The sequence below is a fragment of the Schistocerca gregaria genome, chromosome 3, assembly GCF_023897955.1.
Source record: "Schistocerca gregaria isolate iqSchGreg1 chromosome 3, iqSchGreg1.2, whole genome shotgun sequence".
NCBI lineage: Eukaryota > Metazoa > Arthropoda > Insecta > Orthoptera > Acrididae > Schistocerca > Schistocerca gregaria.
Genome location: NC_064922.1, coordinates 555968522 through 555989925, shown reverse-complemented (window position 1 = coordinate 555989925; position 21404 = coordinate 555968522). Strand labels below are relative to the sequence as shown.

Below are 21404 nucleotides of genomic sequence, written 5' to 3'. Positions count from 1 at the left end.
TACCCACGTGCCCCAGCAGAAAGAAACCTCCTTCCCCTGCCGTTGCAGGTGGAGTAGGGCATCATGGATGTTCTGGACGACCGTATCCGCTGGGTACAAGTGTTGCATGGTCTGAAGGGCACTCAGGGAGTCAGAACAGATGAGGAACTTAAGACTGGGAACACATCTCATCTGCTCCAATGCCCGCAAGATTGCAAACAATTCGGCATCAAGGATGGTAAACGCCGCAGGAAGCCGTAACTTGACGACTCGATCAGGGAAAACAACAGCACAACCAACAGAGTCCCCCTGTTTAGAGCCATCTGTGAATACAGGTACATGGTCCGGATGCTGGTTTAAAATATCGTAAAATAAGGAGGTAAAAACAAACGCTGGAGTGCAGTTCCTCCACTTCTCCGACAAGTCTAGAAGGATGCTGGGCCTCTGGAGCAACCAGAGAGGCAGGCGAGTAAAACCTTGTCGTTGGGGGGCCACCCGCTCCACACCAAGGGACTAGAGCAAATTCTTGGCACGAATCCCAAATGGTCTCGTTGCCCTGCGACGACTGGAAAAAGAGACGTTCCATAGGTGGTCGGGCAACGGTAGGGTACGCAGGGGAGGTAGGATAGGCAAGGAAATGACACACCCGTCGCACCATGAGGAGTTTCCGCCGGATGGCGAGCGGCGGTTCCCCTGCCTCAGCACACAGGCTGGGGATGGGACTGGTACAGAAGGCACCAGTGGCCAGCCTGATACCCTCATGGTGTACTGCATCAAGGATCTTCAGATACGAAGGCCTTGCTGACCCATACACGGTGCAAGCATAATCAAGACGCGATCGGACGAAAGCCCTATAAAACTGCATCAGACGCGACCGATCTGCTCCCCAGGACCGATGGCTCAGACACTTCAAAATATTCAGTGCCTTCAGGGCCCGCACCTTGAGGTCTTTAAGGTGAGGCAACCACGACAACTTGGAATCAAAAGTGAGGCCTAGGAACCTCACAGTGTCTCTAAAAGGAAGAACGGTGTCCCCCAGACGCAATTCAGGGGAGGTAAAAAGACGCCGAGAACGATTAAAATGAACACACACAGATTTGTCTGCAGAAAAGGTAAAACCCGTCTTTGCAGTCCATGCCTCTAAGCGCTTTATCGTAAGCTGCAACTGCCGACTAGCAGTGACAAGACTGGAGGAAGAACAGAAAACAGCAAAATCATCCACAAACAAGGAGCATTGGGCAGGACTCCGGATAGTGGACGTGATACTGTTAATAGCGACGGCAAAGAGGGTGACACTTAAAACGCTGCCCTGAGGAACACCATCCTCCTGCACGTACAAATCAGATAGCACATTACCAACCCGATACCGAAAGAGGCGGTGAGAAAGAAAGGACCGAATGAAGATGGGGAGACGGCCACGAAAGCCCCACTCATGACGTTGATTGAGGATAAGGCGGTGCCAAGTAGTGTCATACGCGTTATTAATGTCAAAGAAGACCCCTAGACAATGCTGGTTACGTAGGAAGGCCTGCTGGATGGCGGCCTCAAGCAGGGTCAAGTTGTCTATAGTGGAACGACATTTCCGAAAGCCACACTGAGAGGGGCTAAGGAGCTGCCTGGTCTCCAGCAGCCAAACCAGGCGGCGGTTGACCATGCGTTCCAACGTCTTCCCAACACAGCTCGTCAAAGCAATACTCCGATAACTACTGGGATGCATACGGTCCTTCCCTGGTTTGAGGGGAATCAAAATCGCCTCCCTCCACAAGTCAGGGTACGTGCCAGATAACCATATCATATTGAAACAGTTCAGGAGAACTTCCTTGGATGGCAGCAACAAGTGCCGCAGCATGATGTACCGGATTTGATCATGACCAGGCGCAGTATCATAAGCCACAGACAGCGCAGAATCCAGTTCCCACATTGTGAAGGGGCAGTTATAGGGTTCTGAATTTAGAGACCGGAAGTCCAAGTGACCCCTTTCGATGGCAGTGCGGTAGCGGCAGAAATCTGGATCACAGTTAATAGTGGCGGTAGAGTCCGCAAAATGCATGGCCAGTGTCTGGGCAATGTCTCTCGGCGCCGTGAGGAGACATCCCTGATGCAGCAATGCCGTGACAGGTAGCTGGCTGAGTTTCCCGGAAATCCTCCTGATGGCTTCCCATACGTTCGTAGAACTAGTGGAGCGAGAGATGGAGTTCAAGAACGATTGCCATGACCTTCGTTTGCTCTCTTTAATCACTCGCCGCGCTCTGGCCCTTGCCACCCGAAAGGCCGCAAGATTGTCAGCTGAGGGACGGCACTTGAAGCGGCGCAGAGCTGCACGGCGGGCTCGGATGGCTGAGCGGCACTCAGTGGTCCACCAAGGGACAGAACGCCTCTTGGGATGACCGTGGGATTGACAATTCAGCAGCTTGGGAGATCACGGCTGTAATATGGTCTACCCATTCGTGGATGCTGGCACAGTGTTCCAAAACAGCCAGTTGGCTGAAAAGTGTCCAGTCAGCTCTGCAGAGGTGCCACCGGGGTGGCACTGGTAGTGCCACAGTCTCATCCAGGAGGCGAATCCAAAGGGGGAAGTGGTCACTAGAATGGAGGTCAGCTGCAGCCTCCCACAGAGCAGAATCCGCGAGTGCTGGAGAGCAAAAGGAAAGGTCGATAGCCGATGACGACACGGAAGCAGTACAGAAATGAGTGCGAGCACCAGAGTTGAGGAAGCACAGTTCTTCAGACATCATGAGGCTTTCCAGAATGTGACCCCTGGGGCAAGTAGTCGGAGAGCCCCATAAGACATTATGAGTGTTGTAGTCCCCCAGAAGAAGAAATGGGCGGGGGAGTTGACTAATAAGGTCCGTGAGAGCCTCAGAGTCTATCGCATCCGGAGGCGGTAAATAAACTGAACAGACTGTGAGCCTCCGACCCACAAGAATGTCAACTGCAACTGCAACTGCTTGCAAGTCGGTGACGAGAGGGAGCTCAGATGAGGGGTGCATGTCACGGACAAAAACCGCAACACCACCCTTTGCCCTTTCCCCCGTCAGATCATCTTTTCGATATACGGTATAGCCCCGTAAAGAAGGAGCATCAGTGACCCGAAAATGTGTCTCTTGGAGACATAAGCACAAGTGGCACTCTCGTATAAGCAGTTGTAATTCGGCCACATGCATCCTGAACCTATTCAGGTTCCACTGTAATATGGGAGCCAGTGATCAGGGTGGCTGAACTTTCACCCTGCCTCTGTGCTTTGGAGGAGAGACCGTACTGGCCGGAGATTTATTCCTGGGGCGAGAAGATCGCCCCCGGTCGACATCAATGTCCATAAGCTCCGATGACGACCCACGGGAGATGTCAGACAGTACGATGGCCTCGTCATCGGACCGACGCTGACTAGTCTCCTCAGGTGGCAGAACCTTCACCTTCTGAGGCTTTGTCTTGGGGGGCTTGGAATGCAGAGCCTTGTCAACAGTTGGAGGTTTACTCGCCTGGGCAGAAGGCGCCATATGGGGAGAGGCAGGAAGTACCCCAATGTCAGCAACCATGGCCTTGTCCGATGAAGCGGGGAGAGCCGCAGATTGCAAAACAACCGCAGCAGCACAAGTGCACTGGCAAGCAAAGGTATTAGTGCTAACACTAGCAACCTCCGTTTGCGTAGCAACAGTGGCCAGTTGTACCGGTTTTTTGAGAGCGGAAGCGAAAGATGTTGAAAACACACGAGGTTGCATGGCCTTAAAGAGCTTCTTGGCCTCACCATAGGGGATGCGCTTAGATGTTTTAATCTCCTGTACCTTCCGTTCTTCGAGATAGATGGGGCAGATCCGGCTCCAGACAGGGTGACTCCCAGAGCAATTCATGCACTTCACAGGCAATGAACAATCGGCTCCTTCATGGGCAGGCTGACCACATTTACCACAAGTGGCTATCCCATTGCACCCCAACGTAGTATGCCCAAAGCGCTGACATTTAAAACAGTGCATTGGGTTGGGGAAATATGGCCATACTGGCAAACGTAAGAACCCCGATTTAACATGCTCTGGGAGTCTCAGGCAACTGAACGTGAGAATAAACGAGTCAGATTTGACAAGGTCCCCATCGACTCGTTTCATAATATGCTGCACGTCAACAATACCTTCGTCAGCCCACTCAGATTTTAACTCGTCTATGGGGATATCCACCAAGTCCCTACACGTCACAACACCCTTACTATATTTCAAAGTGGAGTGGAGTTCGGTCTCGACAGCGTAATCTCCTAGACAGGTTGCTTTCCGAAGGGCAGCGACTTGACGGGAACTAGAAGTCTCAACTAACAGAGTCCCATTGCGCAGTCGCTTTACAGATTTCAGTGTTCCTGCAATTCCCTCAAGACCCTTGTGGATGTAAAAGGGAGAAACCCTCTCAAAGCTACCCTCCTTCCTTTTAATAATCAAAAACACATTCTGATTATCAGCATGTGCTCCGTTACTACATTCTGTTAAATCTCTAGCAACACCAGGCGCTGGAGGACTCACAGCGCGTAGCCGCTTTTTCGATGGGGTGTGTTTTCCTACCAGTGGCCCACCCAAGCCACTGGTAGGGGGAAATGTAGAGGTCGAAGGGTCCATTGCAGTCCCACGAGCAGCTAGGGAACTAAAAGTCCACTCAGACAGAGCCCCGCGTGCCTGAGTAAGCCTTATACAACTGGGGTGCGGCAGGTGCCCCAGAGGTTGCCTGCTTGCGACTGTTCCACCCCAACAGCCATGCATCTTCTAGGTGCGTAGCACACCGAAAGATTGAGGGGTTTTTATAGAGGTTGGCCTTCCTCGCAATCCAGGCTGTCAAGCCAAGATTACCATTCCCCGCAGCACACAACATTTCACCGCCGCGCCGTACGGTGGTCGCTGAAGCATGTCCGGGGGTTACGGTGACAGGACACTGGCGGCGCAGACCAGTCCCCAGCTCAGGACCCCGGGGTCGCCAAGCCCGTACTCAGCAAGTGAATGCTGAGCCCCTGGGGGATATATAACTCGTGTAGAGGAGTATCTTCACTGATTGTAACAATGCGAAAGGAATATCATGGTGTTCCCAATAGCAAGCAAACTAATTGTTCACAAGATCTTTCACTACTTCATGACTGGCAAACTAAACTACTGCCTCTTCCTCTTCCATACTCTCCAGCTGTCACAGCTTTCCTATTTTAAAACTGAAGTCAATGAATTTTCAAATACAAACCCTTGTGTCATATCTGGAATGACATTACAACACCAACACAATCATTATAGAAGTACTTACAAGAATGAGTCATTCTGATTCTAAGTGACAAGTGTACAGCTGGAGGGCATTTCTTGTTCACACTATTAAACATCATTAATTAACAACTTACTACTACCATAAAGACACCACACATTTTTCTTAATCCTGAGTGGATTTCCACTGAAAGGAATGATAGGTCCACAACAAGTCCCTGTGGTTAAGCATTTATTCAGAACAAAGAAAAGTTGGTGTTCATGCATTAATTTAACTTTCATGACTAAGAAATTTTTATTTCTAAAATAACACCTAAGAACAGTTTATACATCAAATCCATTGCAGAAGGCTTCAGGGTAATGTAAACTGAAATAATGTTCAAACACAAACTTTTCTATGTAGTACATTTGCTGCATTTATTACCTACAAAAACCTGAGCTTTCAACAATAACCGTCATTCTGTTCATAAGAAAGTCGGCAAAGACAACGGTGAATATCACCACATTTCAAAATTATGTAAAAAAGGTATACAAGATACTGTGTGGAATGTACATTTATATTTAGCTGATCTACTGGTTAGACTAATTCCTAATCTATTTCAAACATACCTTTAGTTTCTCTATAAGTGCAGCAGATAATGACTCCTGGATTTTATGGTTTGACTGGGGTGGTGTAGTTGGTTGTGACACTGGACTGCTGCTCCCACTGCTTGCTACAGATGTTGAAGGTGACGAATTGTCAAACAACTTGGATTCTTTGGGACACTGATTGGCTGCGACAGATACTGCAGATACCGATTGAGACAAATGTAGGGATTTAAGAAGTGGTCGAGTTGCAGAATTAGAAATTTTGAGACAAGAAGGAATGGCAGATGTAGCATGTGGTGCAGGGGTGTGTGTTGTTAGTGTGCTCACAACTGAGGTAGTAACTGATGTGGTAACATTCGGCAATGTCTGCTGACCTGAGGAAGGTAAAGTAATTGGAGGCTTGATAGGTGCAGAAACTATGCTAGTGGAGGGAGCACTTGTAGCAGCAGTGGCAGGTGTATCTGCTTTCTCTCTGCCCAGTGCACTGTCAGCTGCCATCTGCTGCTGTAGTGATGTTGCAGTTCCTGTAGCTATGTTAGGGCTTACTGCTTCTGATGCCTCAAATTGTTCTAGCAGACTCTTAAGATCACCTGCTTCAAGAACTGGAAGGAAGAAAAATATATGTCAGAGGACATAAGGGAAATTATGAGTAAGAATGCTATAGACACTGATTAAAATATTACCTGGAATCTGTTCAGATACTGTCTCAATGTCTACACAATCTTCATCAACTTCTAGTTTGAGATCCAGCTCTGATGGTTCAACTTTTATTTTTGGGAATGTTTTTAACAGTTCTTCTTCCATCTTTAAAGGATCACAGTCCAACAGTTCAAAACTATCATTTTGCTCTGAAAGAGTACTTGCACCTTTAGCAAATTCTGCTGTCGCTAACTGTTCATTAACGTTGTTAATTTTCATAAACTTGCAATCAGCATATGATTCGTTCTTCACTGAAATTCTAGATTCCAATTTGACAGATTTTCTTTGATTATTTTTATCTATTGATTGTTCTCCTCCAGCTTCACGTATCTCAGATTCTGACTTCACCGCCGCCTTTATCTCAGGCTTAGCAACTGGATCCACTTTAAACTGTCCCATTTTTCTAAGTACATGTTCATGAATTTTTATAGGTAATTTGTCATCATTATCATCTGCACAATCCAACAACTCATCCAAGTTATAGATATTGATATCATCATCCTTAATAGATATACTTGGTGTTGACTTCGAAGTTACAGAAGTAAATATTGGTTTCTCTGTAAACATGCTGTCATATATGTGATCTTCAAATATGTTGTCTGGTAGCTGCTCTGGCACAGCATCTATTTCTTCTGTATCTGACACCTTGGGGAAAGCTCAGGAATGTTAGATTTTCATGACAATGTTTCACACAAAGAAAACAACTCACAAAAGCCAACATACAGTATAATAATATGTTACATACCTGCAATGATCCCAAATGTTCCTGCCAATCCAACAACATTTTTTGGAAATCTTCCTTGTTACTATGATCAATACGGGACAAGCTTCCCTCTTGTGGAATGGTGACTGGTAGAACTGATGAATCACTGTTTGAACTGCAATATCACAAAAGCATTGTTAAATGACAACTACCCAAACATAGAATTATTTCATTTGGAAAAAATAATAAAACTGCAAATTTTACTTGAAAAAAAAAAAAAAATAGAGTAAATAAACACAACAAAACAACCAACACTCTTGGGAAGATTAGAGAATGAAGGTTCCATTTGAACACTTCATAGGATGAGAGAACATACTAAAGAGAGCTAGTACGAGTAATCGTAAGTGTGATGACACTGAAATAACATGAGTAAAGATGGAGCCATGGGGGGGGGGGGGGGGTTATAAACAGTACTTCACAAAGAAATGTATAAGGGTTCACTGAATTGAAACATGCAAAACATGGCATTTTGCTTCCGATGACACATTGGGAAATGGGCATTGTCATGTCACTACAGGTGCGAAATCTGCTATGTATTCAGCGGGTGGGGGGAAGGGGGGGACCAGAACTTTTGCATTCTCAAGCTCTACCCGTAACCACAACTGCAATACATTTCAAATTAACACCTAAATATTCGTGACAACACAGGTTACAGTTTTTACTAATGCTCATATATAGAAATATATTGTCTAATTAGTTTGGTGAAACTACAGTCCTAGATAATGATACCTGTAACACAGTAAAATCCCGATTTCACGTTCATTTTTGTCGGTCCCAACAGATGTCCTATTCTCTTAATACAATTCTTTCCCATCATTAACAATTTCTGCATTTTAAGTTTTCTTTCACGTTATCGCAACCCAGGTCTACTAGCTACACCCAATTTTATCAAACAAATTCACGAAAAACACTAAACGTCAAGTTATACATCTCATCCTCCAAACTACCTAAACATTATTTTAAGAATAAAAGTGAGTTACAAGTTTGTATGAAATTTTATCAATATGGATAAATTAAATGGCCCATATCAACTTGTAGGAGGAGATTTTGAGGGTGTCTGAAAACAGAAAACTGCTAGAAAATAAACAAACAGGAGCAATTCCGCAACAGCTATTTGAATCTTCTGTTTCCACTCTTGTGAATGAAAACTAACAGCAAGTTCTTCCAAATAAACACTATTCCTCCATATCGACATAATGCCATGTGAATATGATTTGCCTCTGTAAATATTTTAGAATTAAAAAGGATGATTCACCTAAAAACAGAAGCATTGAGTCTTCAAAAGGCACACGCAAAAAAAGGCAGAAGACTTGCTATGTGAAGTAAATCCTTTCCAAGCTATAGTTGAGGCGTGACAGTTGCAGTGTGCTGGCCAGCAGCAGGTCTGTCGACTTGCCTCAACCAATATCATAATACGATTTTGTAAACATCTGTATGCCAATCCTTCGGTGTTGTCACAGCTCAGTATCCACCAACTGTTTTCACCTTCAGCTGTCAGTACTTCACAGACTGAAGTTGAAAACAGCGCTGCAAGCTGTCGGGAATCTGACTACACTGGCTCGACTACAGAGTACATAAATTATACTATTGCACAAGAAAATATTTACTCGGAAACCTAACAAGTTTTCTATCTTCTTTTATGCGTGCCTGATAACACTCAGCGCTTCTAATTTTTGGTGGGAGGTCTCCTTCACTCCTGAAGTATTTACATTTTATCAGAACTTTTCTACCATAACCGTGATTTGCCTTATATAGAACTTATCACATGTAGCACAAAAACTTGTGATATTAACCGATTTCAGCCCTGAGTATGGATGTTTTCCAGCTCAGCTATTGTGTATAAGCATCTGTTTGGTGTACTGATGTGTTCATGGTGTATTACATGTGTAGCTGGGCCCACTGGTGTCAGTTTTGTTTTGTTTAAAGCAGCATTTCTTTGTTAAATGAGTAAGTAGTCAAACATTGTAGACTATTTTTGTTTAATTTCTTCCACTTACTCTTGTTCAGTTTCCCAGAGATCCATTGCCACCCCAAAGTTTGATGCCTGGTATGAGAAGTCATCATGAATTAAATCAAGCAGACCACTGTCTGGATCATCTGGTTCATCCTTTAAAAAAATCATAAATCAGTTAAAGTTGGTGTGAAGCATAAACATCTACATACTTGCAATTACGTTATGATAAGAAAATTTATTAATGCTGAACACACGTACCTTTTGGCAAAAATGGGACAAAGTTGTAAAATTTTCATCACAAAAGTTTAAAAATGTTGCCTCCATTTTCTGCAAAACAAAAACAAGAATTATAGACAAATGCAAATAAGTATGTATAGAAATAAAAATTAATTGCACTTATTTAATAAATACAAAAAGGTTGAAAAGCAAAAATGACTAAGAATTAACCTCACAAAATAAATAAATAATACAATACCTGAATATTTAGACAGCAAGTGAGACATGAAAAATCAGAATTGTTTCCAAAAATTATGCACCAAAAAGTTCTAATGCTTCCTAAGACAACTTCATGGTCTATATCCTTTTTTTACCTGCTTAAGAAAACAGTATTTCATTGTTTAACACAAAGTGTGTAGAAATTTTCATGATTTGTGTAACAAAGATATGCAGGAAAAACTAAAGTGTACACATTTACACTCAAGTTGCAGCCTTCCTAACATAACACTAATTTATAGGGCTGTTCCATCATGCTGCCGTTCACATTTCTGGTTAAGAATGTCGCAATTCCAAAGCATAAGAAAACAATGTTTCATGTTATTGTTGCATCTCTAATGAGATTTTATGGTGAGTCAATTTATACATTATGATAGCTTTCTAGACAAGCATAGGCACCTGGAAGAAGACTGGGCAGTAACAACATAGGTGGGGAAGCTGACATCCAGAACACAGAACTAGAGTCCCCTTGCTGGTAATTAATTCCAGCTACATGTGCAATTTTGTTTCAACTACACTGTAAATGTATGAACATGTCTTAGAATATGGTTTTTTAATGTTCTGTCAAGCAGTTTCTAAATCAAATCACCAAAGGAGTGGACAGTTATGTTTACAGATCCTGCCAATAATGTCTCTTCAATAGCTATATTGTAAAAAACTTTGTCATATATCAACTGAAATGTTACATGTCTTAAAATTACAAATGCCAGGAATACATTAACAAAAGAGAAAAGTATGCTTTCTGTAGGACACATTGGTCCTGCCAGAGTTCTTCCGATCATACTGATTGTCTTAGTTAATTTATATGTATCCTTGTCTGTGCTTTTCTCAATTCAACAAAAGAGAAAAATAAATAGTTTACATACCATACTGTTGGACACTTTTTCCCCACTATCAATGAACTACAAAATTTTTATCTGTACAGAAACAGAAAACAGCTTCTCAAACTATATAATAAGTAAATAAAAAGCTGACATAAAAGGACTTCCCAGACCTAAAACCAGCATATATGAACACAAAAACAGCAATTTAAAAATTAAAAATAAGGAAACTGACAATAGAGATGCTGCAAATAAATTAGTTGTGTTAATTTTAGGCACTGAATATCTGACTTAGCAAGAAGATCGTCAAAAAATGTAATCTTACACTCCGTTAGAAAAAATTTACATTCTGCTGGGGAAAAGAAAAAAAAAAAAAAAAAAAAAAAAAAAAAAAAAAAAAAAAAAAAAAAAAAAAAAGACTGACAAGGGTCATTCCACGACAAATCACGCAGGCCTTGTCACCCACCATCTCAGATTGTCATAAAACTTTGCTCATTTGCTTATACTTATACTGGGCTTTGCGAGAATGTCAATGCAAAATGGTACTTATCTACATAAATGCCCATAACTCAGGTGTTTATGAAGCTTTTGATTTAGATTTCTTTTATAAATTAAGAAAAGCACATACTTAACAGACATGTAATTACTTAAACAATAAAGTTACAATGTTTTTAATCCACTGTGACAAATTATATTCTGTTAGCTTCACATATATTTCATTAAAGTAATGAATACATTCCGCCTAATGATGTTGATTTACGTACACTAACAGCACATAAAGAATGACTTTGCTGGTCAAAGTGGATGGAGAAAAGTAGTTTAATGTCTCCTTCTTCATCACAGACATTTTTGATGAAGGCAAAGTACCATCTGTCATCATATAAAGGCGCTACAAAAGAATTTTGTTGGGGACGGGTACATGTTCATTGTGCGCCATTTTCAGAGAATGAAAAAATCAAGAATGGCTTTTCAGAAAAAGTCACTCTTCTAATCTCTAAAGAATCACAAGAAAGTGGTTTGTAATGGTGATAATTCTTGGTACCAGGTATTTTGCGGGTTGTAGAAAATCTCTTCTTGAGGTTCTTGCATAGGAAATCCACATTTACTTTATCAAAGAAGCGAAATAAACATCTGTCAATATTAGATTTGCAGAGATTGTAAACACCAGATGCAGTTGTTACTTTTGCATCACCCGGTAGTTGGAGACTAGCTCTTCCCAATATATGCTTTATAGTTGCTTCCAAACCATCACACACAAATTTACCATGGCTAGTAGGAAAAAAAAAAAAAAAAAAAAAAAAAAAAAAAAAAAAAAAAAAAGAATGCTTAGCATCAATAGAAATATCATTTTTGTGCTCACACAAATTTTTAAAGCTGCTTCTATTCTTATAATGACTAGCACATCCATCAGTGAAATAATGCACTTTCTTCACTTGTGGGTAATGCTCTGCCAGTTACTTAACCATTTCTTTCTGGACAGCATTTACAAATCCAACACCATGTTCCACACAATCACTTGTAAAGCATTGGTTCACTACTACCAATTAACTTTTTTCATTTGCCACAAACACACAAGGGATGGACTGTAAAGCTGCTTCTTGTCCAATGGCAACTCATTTCATTCTGAATTATAATACTGTAGTTTTCTGCAAAGTCCATCAACAGAACTTTTTTTCCAGGGTTAGATTTTCTTTCAGTTTTCTCAATGATTTTGACTGACATTTGGATATAAATGGGTGTGGTTCAAAGTGCCTGTAATTTTGTCACCAACAAGTCTATGTATTCACCAACAGTTGCAGCACAATGCTTTACCAATACTAACCAATGATGTGTGTTTATCCTCTAACTGAACTCAATTTCATCATCAGCATCTTTGTAAGCTAATTTCTGCTTAAATAATTCTGACAGTTTGTCACCACTGGGACAATTTTCACAGTGATTAAGCCAGCAGCCATAGTTTTCAGTCACGCATAAGAAATTTTATAACTTCTTTGTACATTTCTTCAATGTGTTCCACATCCCAAAGCAGTTTTACATTTTAGTGGAACCCCCCCCCCCCCCCCCCCTCTGACACACTCTCTCTCTCTCTCTCTCTCTCTCTCTCTCTGAATGAGTTTCCACAGCACCAGCAAAAATACACACATTGGTCTTAGTCTTTTTAGAATAATGTTAATGTGCTTGGATTTTCCCATTTAAAACAAAGAGTATATACACATTCTTCTGAATGCTAACTTTGTCTTTTGCTCTTGGTAACATTCGAGTATATTCATCATTTTGATCAGTGACAATCTTTACCACTTCATCAGCAAAATAACTTTCCCACTTTTTGGTTTAGGAATTGATAAAACACCCATTTCTGTTTTCAGTTTCCTCACTAACATTGAATTCTGACACAGTTTCCTTTTGACGAAGTGGGTGGAGCTTAAGTTAAAATTTGAATTTTTTCAGGTACTCTTACACTACCCACTTTTTATGTCATTAACAATATCATGGCATCAAAGCCTTTGGCTTCCTAACAATGTCATCATCAAAATTTTCTTCTCTGTGATCAGAATCTTGAATAGCTACTGCAATCTAATGCCCAGCATGCTTTTCTTTCCAAAACATGCTTTTTCTAATTTCTTTTTGCCATATGAAGCCTTGTTGTGATTTGGGATGGAGTGAAGTTTTAACCCGCGAGTGGGTAAAGTGCACCAACCAAAAATAAAATGATTTTGTGCTGTTCCATTTTTTGTTTCACAACTGCAAACCTATACCTATCCCTTCAGGTAACAGCGATAAATTGTGCTGTCCTACATCCAAGGGAGCAGCAGCAATATAAAAGACAGAGCAAGCTCGGCGAGAAAAAAAAATTATGATCAGTTAAAAAAAATGACCCTAATTACAAACTAGCACCATAATCCCAGATTGAGGCAGTTGTCTACGAGATAATTAGTGATCGAATAAGCAGCTGACCAAGATCTGATGCAACTGCACTGCTTAATGCTTCGAATGGGTCATTACTGTCTCTTTAACACCTGTCCTTGGCAACAGAGAGTTATAGTGAAAATTTATTTCATTATTGTTTAATAAAACAGTAGTTTAGCTCATATTATGTAAGTTTATTTTCTTCTTGGCGAAATAAACTAAGATTAAACTGTGATTTTGATCACACATGACTTACCTTGGTAACATACGGAAAACTATTCTTTTTCATGTGTACTTAGCGCGTGGCTTGCCTGCTCATCTTATGAAAAATGGCGCGCCCACTCGAGGGTTAAGGGAGAGCACCCTAAATCATGCAAAGGTTTATCTGCACCCTGAATATTTGACTTTTTAGTACTGATTCGTGAAATGTCACCTCCAGTTAATCTACATCAATTTCATTACCATCACTGATGTCAGTTTTCTGTTCATAAATCTTGACATATTATTATAGGGCCACACCACAAACAGATATCATCTGTCTCACAGAAAGACAAAAAGCAACTGAGGCCAGATAGACTAATTGTTGCATGCCAGTTATTCTCAACAATGTATTTCAGCAATTGTTGCATTGTTTTCTTGCCTATAAAGGCAAGAAGGGGACTACAATTGAGTAATTAATGTCCCATTACTAAGAAAGAATTTCATCTTCCTTATCATTTAGGCTTCACAACCATTTGAATTAAGATGTATGGAAAGAATATTAACATAACTATTCTTATGAAAACGAGTATCGTGTATTATTGTTCTTATGGCAGCTTCTACATCCTTGATGTTCTCTTTACTATGGAACTACTAAGAGGAATTTGTATGTATCACAGAGAACAGTACAGAAGCACTAAAGCTGTGCCAGACCAAATCACAAACCCTGGGTACATGTCACTTGCTGGTACCATTCTTCCAACTGAAAGAAGACTGCCCATGGAAAGATGATATTTGGGTTTGAGTGCCGGTCATGAACCATTAGTCTTGATAAGGGGGCAACAATCTTTATGAAGCTGACAGTGATCCAATGTTAGAAATTCTGTAAATATCACAACTGTTTCTGACTGCCAAGGTGTGTTTATTCAATCACTGGTTTCAATCCTTATGGTCATCTTCAGACTGATGTAAAAAGAAAAAATGTGCATATTTATGAAAAACATACATACTAGTAGCCTATCAACTATTACAAGCAGTACGTAACATACATAGTCCAGAAGGTTAGCAAACATACCTGTCTTCATGAAGTTAACAGAGTAAGCAAATAAAACATGTAATATAAGTAGCATCATCACAGAGTAAAAATCATCATAAAATGGTAAACACTCACAACTCACAATGTTAGGTCATCATCAGTGTACTGTGCTTACAACTATGGTGCAAACAGCTGAGGGGGTATGGTCGCTAGATGTCGCTGGCTGGTGGCAGTTTGCAAAGGCGTGACACAAAGTCAGAAATATGAGCTTAGATATTCTGCATAGTAATAAACTGCACACATTAGAATTCACTTTAAGAAAGAGCTACAGTTTTAACATGGGTCCAGAGAGAAATATTAGTTTGAATTTTAAAATGTAACTGCAAATAAGTGTCTGTGAAATATGCAGTACAATATAATTAACTGACTTCAGTGTACCAAAAAGAAGTCACGGATGCAATGGGGATACCAAGAAAAGAGTTAAGAAACTGTGGATGGCTTAGGGCCAAGGCAAAACGCAAAGGGGCAGAATCAGAAATACAACTGAAAGCTCTAAAGCTTAAACAGTGCTCAATTAAGGTATCTGAAAGCAGCATATGAAAACACGATAAAAAGGCTGCACACAGCAGCAGCCTTGACACAACCAAGACAAATAAATGTGGGCAGCAGAGGCAAGGGGAGAAACAGCTCCATTAGTATATGTAAGGCCTACAACAGCTTGTTATATGATGCAAAATAGATGTTAGACGCAAATTCATTCTATTCATTAAGAAGGATTGGGTTTCCTATTCCCATAAACCTATACCAATTCCAAAAGATTCAGAAAACATCCCTTAGGCACAGCTTCTACAACTCACATATTTTTGTCTATGTTAGTTACAGTATGCTTGTGTGCAGTGAAGTACTGTCCAAATGCGGTTATGTTTTGTGGAAATGTGTGTTCCTTGAACCTAATGTAAAAGTTTTAAAGGGATATTTATTTGAAAAGCGCATCTGGCAGTTGTGTTCTTTAATTGCTTCTTTAAGTGCCGAGAAAACTTGTAATATGAATTAATATTTCTCTTTGGACGTATGTTAAAACTAGCTCTTTCTTAAAGTATATACTGTCAAAAACCGTTTTGATCACAATTTGTTTATTACTTGTTAAAGTGCATTTTAATATACCAGATTAAGTTTTATGCAGAATACGTATGATAATATTTCTTACTTTGTATCACACCTTTGCAAATTGCCTCCTGCCGGCAACATCTAGCAGCCATTCCCCTTCAGCTGTTTGAATCACAGCTGTAAGTACTGTACACCAGCCATGACCCGACATTAAGTGTTCTGTTAACTTACACAAATAAATACTTACAGTTAACACTTTGTAGGGATACGAAATGGAATGAGCATACAGGTTCAGCTGTGGGTATTACACTATAAAATTTCTTTGTCAAAGATTTGATGATGTATTCGTCAAAATTATTTGACAAAGATCTATGATGTGGCACTAAAAGGGGGTATTACACTGTCACCATATTTTTCGTCAAGCAGTTGCATGTACCACAATTGCACTGTGTGCACATGTGGATGAGAAGCACAAGGGAAAAGAGGGAACATGCCTAGGTGAAACGATGGGTTTTATTATGAGACGATAAAAGCATTCAACAAAACTGGTTACGTGAGCTTGTAATGGAGGACATCAAGTCCTACATATATTACTTAAGAATGGATGAGCATACATTTCAGTATTTGCTCAGTGAAGTGTATACTCATATCACAAGCACAATACTCACTTAAGAACTGCTGTATCTGCAGAAGACAGGCTCACTGTAACACTCAAGATTACTTGCTACAGGAGAGAGTTAGGTTAGATTAGGTCTCCAATCTTCTCAATCTATTTTTGTATTCAAACAAAGATTCCAAGACTTACCAAGCGGGAAAGCGCCAGCAGAAAGCCACAATGAACAAAACACACAAACGGAATTACTAGCTTTCACAACCGATGGTTGCTTCTTCAGGAAGGAGAGGGAAAGACGAAAGGATGTGGGTTTTAAGGGAAAGGGTAAGGAGTCATTCCAATCCCGGGAGCGGAAAGACTTCCCTTAGGGGGAAAAAAAGGGACAGATGTACACACACACACACACACACACACACACACACACACACACACACACACACACACACGTCCATCCGCACATACACAGACACAAGCAGACGTGTGTACGTGTGTGTGTGTGTGTGTGTGTGTGTGCGCGCGCGCGCGCGCGCGCGCGCCGCGCGAGTGTACACCTGTCCCTTTTTTTCCCCCTAAGGGAAGTCTTTCCACTACCGGGATTGGAATGACTCCTTACCCTCTCCCTTAAAACCCACATCCTTTCATCTTTCCTTCTCCTTCCTGAAGAAGCAACCATCGGTTGCGAAAGCTAGTAATTCCGTTTGTGTGTTTTGTTCATTGTGGCTGTCTGCCGGCGCTTTCCCGCTTGGTAAGTCTTGGAATCTTTGTTTTAATATATTTTTCCCATGTGGAGGTTTCTTTCTATTTTATTTTTGTATTCAGGATGACTCATGTTGTAAATTGTCTCATCAACTTCATACATCTCTATTAATTTTGTAGTTGTCAGTACACACCAATTGTATTTACCACTGCAGATGACAGAGCGCTGCAAGCGATGCCAGTGCTCCAGGTGGTAATATGTCACATTCCAGTGAACAGAAACCAAGCAACTGTTATGATCAAATCTGCAGCGAGGCCCTAGATTTTATCAAATTTATTTGACGACAGACGAGATTTGACCAAGTGGCATATTACACCATTAAACTTCTTTGACAAAATTTTTTTATTTATAAACTTTGACAAATTTGATAGTGTAATATCAGTCTAAAGCAGATGGTAAGACTGTGATTAATACATACGTGGGAAGTGCAATCAGTCTACAAAGAAGATTGCTTATGAATCACTTGTGCAGCATATCCTACAATATTGTGTGTGTGACTCATACCACATAGGACTAACAGGGAATATTGACTGTACACAGAGATGGGCAACATGAATGGTTGGTTTGATCTGCAGCAGACTGTCAGAGAGATGCTGAAGAAAGTGTACTGCTGGACTCTAGAAGACAGAGACAAATTATTCACACATTCCTCCTTACAACATTTCAAGAACTGACTTTAAATGACGACTCTTGGAATATACTACAACGTCCTACATATCACTCCCACAGGGATCCTGAGAATGGTACACACAGAGGCATTTAAACAACCATTCTTCCCGCACTCCACAAGTGAACAGAATGGGCAAAAACCCTAAGATCTGATATAATAGGAGATAAACTCTGCCATGCACTTCACAGTGGTTTGCAGAATATAGACAGAGATGGTTATGGGTGCACTTGACAAAACCCTATGTGTAGTTACAAAGCAGGCAGCAAAGGTCACATGTGACTTTCTAGAGAGAACTATGATTGACTGGCAGTTGGCCCATACCACTCACTTGCTGAAACGTCAGTTACAATGTTATCTTAATTAATGTACAAACAACGAACAAAAATGAGGGGATATTTGGAAGCAGTACCTACTGTGTTCAAAAAGTATTATTATATGCAGGATTTCAAGATCTACTTTTTTTCTTATTTGCCAGTCTTTTATGACCCAAATATTTCACTCTACTGCCAAGACCCTGCCCATATTTTCTCCTGGTCAACAGTTCTGGTCATATTGTAACAACTATGTATAGACTTCCAAATGTATTATGCACACGATCAACAACAACAAATATTCGATTCTATTTGTACCAAACATTGTTTGTACAATTAAAATAATAAACCTGGTGCCACCCAGAACCTGTATTGCATGTACTGACAGCTAGAAATACATAAATATTACGTTTGGATTCCTATCCAGATGACAACTTATATTTCTTAAACAGGTTGAAACTAACCAGCAATACTGAGCACTGATGGACATCGGGGAAAGGAGCAGCAGTTGTATTATTTCTGTGTTATGAAAAAAATGCAAAACAGTTTTGTTTGTTATCTAGCATCTTTCCAGGATTCATCTAGGCTACTTTCCTCTAGCACCCCATAATGGAACTGTCAACTGCAAAAAGAGCATCAGTGATCATTTAGTACATGCCACATCTTTGATACTACACATTTTCTCCAGGTCAGAAGTTTTATTCTCAGTAACAACAACGATTACACTCTAAAATACATTATACACACACTGTTTTTCAGAATGTTTATTATTATCTAAATGCAACTGAAGGTTTAAATGTTCTGTTCTTTGTTTGACAGAAAAAGATAAGAAGAGGCATTACGTTTTTTAATTTTCACATCAACAATTAGAACTGCAAATGTGAAATATAGCAGACAGGTAATAGATAAGAAAAATACATTTTCATAGTTGCTTGTAAATGAAGTTAAGCAACTACAAAATGTGTCAGTTCAAAATATTTTGCCCTTTGATGGGCAGTGACTGTCATGAGCAGATAGAACAGTATGATATTTGTGTAAATGAAGGTAATGCACCGCAACTTTTGAAATGAAGTATATCACTATTGGATGTTGTTAATGTAGTGAATCAAATGATTAGTGGTGTTAGAATTATGGATTTGTGTGTATATAGTTTTTATTTGTTTATAAGCTGTACTGAAAGTTGCAGTGACTGACTACTACTATTCTACAGTTAGCAAAAATACTTCAAACATATTATCTCTGCTACTATTGTAGCATGGTTAGATGTATAGGTAAGAAGAAATTTTTTTGCATATCAACAGTTACGTACCTATATGGCTACAAATCAGTAAGCACATATCTTCTGTATAATGCCAATTTTATTATTAAATATTTGAGAAACAGGACATTTATAAATGCTCTATAGCAGTTCGCTTATCTACGGCAAATCCTAATGTTGCCTATCAATTCATTCCGAAAAAATACGAATGAAAACAAATTTAGACCTAACAAAGTTGTTGGAACGAAAGTCAATAAAAGGAAGAACACCAGTCAAATATGGAAATGGAAAAATGTATTTTTTTTTTAAGGAAGAAAATGCCTCACTACGTGATAAAAACATTTGTAAATCTGATTTACTTTCACTTCACCTTTCGCAATATGGTTATCCGAAACGCTTCTTATAATGCCCAGACACCCGCTTCTACTTCAGTTACGTTAGTAAATAATTATCGTCATCATTATTACTAACAACAAAAAGGCGGTTTCAGGAAAGAAAATTCCGTGGCAGGCATCGATAATTTTTTCCATCCACGTAAAAAAAAAAGAACGATTATAGAAACGAACGAGCAAAGCTGCTGACAGATCGAAAACAAAACCTTATCCAACCTCTCTCATTTCAATCATCGTATTTATATTAGTACCTCATATTTATATTCTGAACAACTAGCAACCGGCTAACAGTAACCCAAGCCGTGAAGCATGGTATGCTATCAATGCTCACTTGTTTAGCTTGGCGCCGGTCGGAATACCTACGAAACTTCGGCGTGTCCTCGAAATGATTAATGGAGGAATAAACAAAGAATGATATATATTAATCACTTATTACACGGAAACGCTAAAATTATTAATACAGTAACGTTATTTATAGCCAACGTGAACAGGCAACACTCCTAAAAAATATGCCACACGATAGGCACATTTTTAAACACCAGCTTTCGACAGCAAACTACGTCCCAACAAATGCCCTGTTGTTCACAAATCGACAAGACAGCTGATTCTACATTAACCTCATACATAGGTAAAAATTTTTCCTTACTGGGTGTCCTCCAATTTTTCAATAATCTTCACATGTGGAACCAAACTTTGGGGACTTGCACACATCAACACACACACACATTTACTAAGCGCCGATCACGTGGACACTATTTAACGTCATGCAACACTAGATGGCAGCACGCTGAGCACGCACGAAATTTTGAGTGGCTTCTTTCCTCAAAATTCAAATATGCGGAAGACAGAGATGGAAAAACGATTTGTGTCTTAGTTTTGAACGCATAATGTATAAAACGAGAATCTATAATTTAATGTATCTAATCTAAGGAAGGGTATTTTATTGTCATAATGCGCCAGATATTTTTCTGATTGTAATCGCATTGCTGAAATGAGCGCTTTGAATATCGTAAACATTAATGCCGTAAGCTGTTGGAATTAGGGCAGTCCTTTGTTCTGCTTAACACCTGCATAATTATTTTTCGTGTAATGTAGAACGCTTCACAAATAATGATAAGTTACACGATATGCAAGCGACTGCTTCGGAAGAACAGCAAATGGTATTCACACAAAAGCTCATAACAGTCGGACAGTTAAGAGAAATTAGTTGCACTTATTGCTATCGGCTTCACTCAGCACTGAGTTGTTTGCTTCTACACTGAATCTACTATTAAACTGTAGACATAATTGCCTGTACTCCCCCATTACAACCACTTCCAACATTGAACACATATGGCAAACTTTTTTTCTTTTACCACTTGCAATAAGTAACAGACTCTTACAAAAGGTTGTGTACTAAATGCTTGTATTATAGACATAGTAGTCCCGTGTGTTCGACTGAAGCAAGGGAATGGTGAAAGTTATTTCACGTGGTTAACAGCTCAGACCGTAAGTTTTCAATACAGACACTTATAAATGGATAGTAAATTAAATTCGTTCCTTAAATCTCTCTATACGTTCATTTAGTTAACGTAATCTTTCAAAAATGTTGAAGTACGGTATACGTAATATTACGACGACTTCGGATTTTTCCATTAAGTCAC

The 21404-nt window shown here is 40.1% G+C and overlaps 1 protein-coding gene across 11 annotated transcripts in view; it reads right to left on the bottom strand.

Moving 5' to 3' along the window:
- The window catches only part of LOC126354480 (peroxisome proliferator-activated receptor gamma coactivator 1-alpha), a 141934-nt gene extending 121343 nt beyond the window's left edge, over window positions 1–20591 (bottom strand). For 2 of the 11 annotated variants that reach the window (XM_050004189.1, XM_050004197.1), the window contains exons 1-7: window positions 20408–20510; window positions 18576–18733; window positions 9458–9526; window positions 9243–9352; window positions 7228–7360; window positions 6467–7127; window positions 5805–6385 (exon numbers count right to left, since the gene is read on the bottom strand). In XM_050004189.1, the coding sequence (XP_049860146.1) occupies window positions 5805–6385; window positions 6467–7127; window positions 7228–7360; window positions 9243–9352; window positions 9458–9523 (1551 nt within the window). In that variant the 5' untranslated portion in view covers window positions 9524–9526; window positions 18576–18733; window positions 20408–20510. Of the gene's footprint in view, window positions 1–5804; window positions 6386–6466; window positions 7128–7227; window positions 7361–9242; window positions 9353–9457; window positions 9527–9674; window positions 9790–18575; window positions 18734–19420; window positions 20316–20407 lie in introns of those variants that run through there. The other 9 variants (XM_050004195.1, XM_050004198.1, XM_050004193.1 and 6 more) reach the window with 8 other exon arrangements.
- Window positions 20592–21404: the final 813 nt, after the last annotated feature.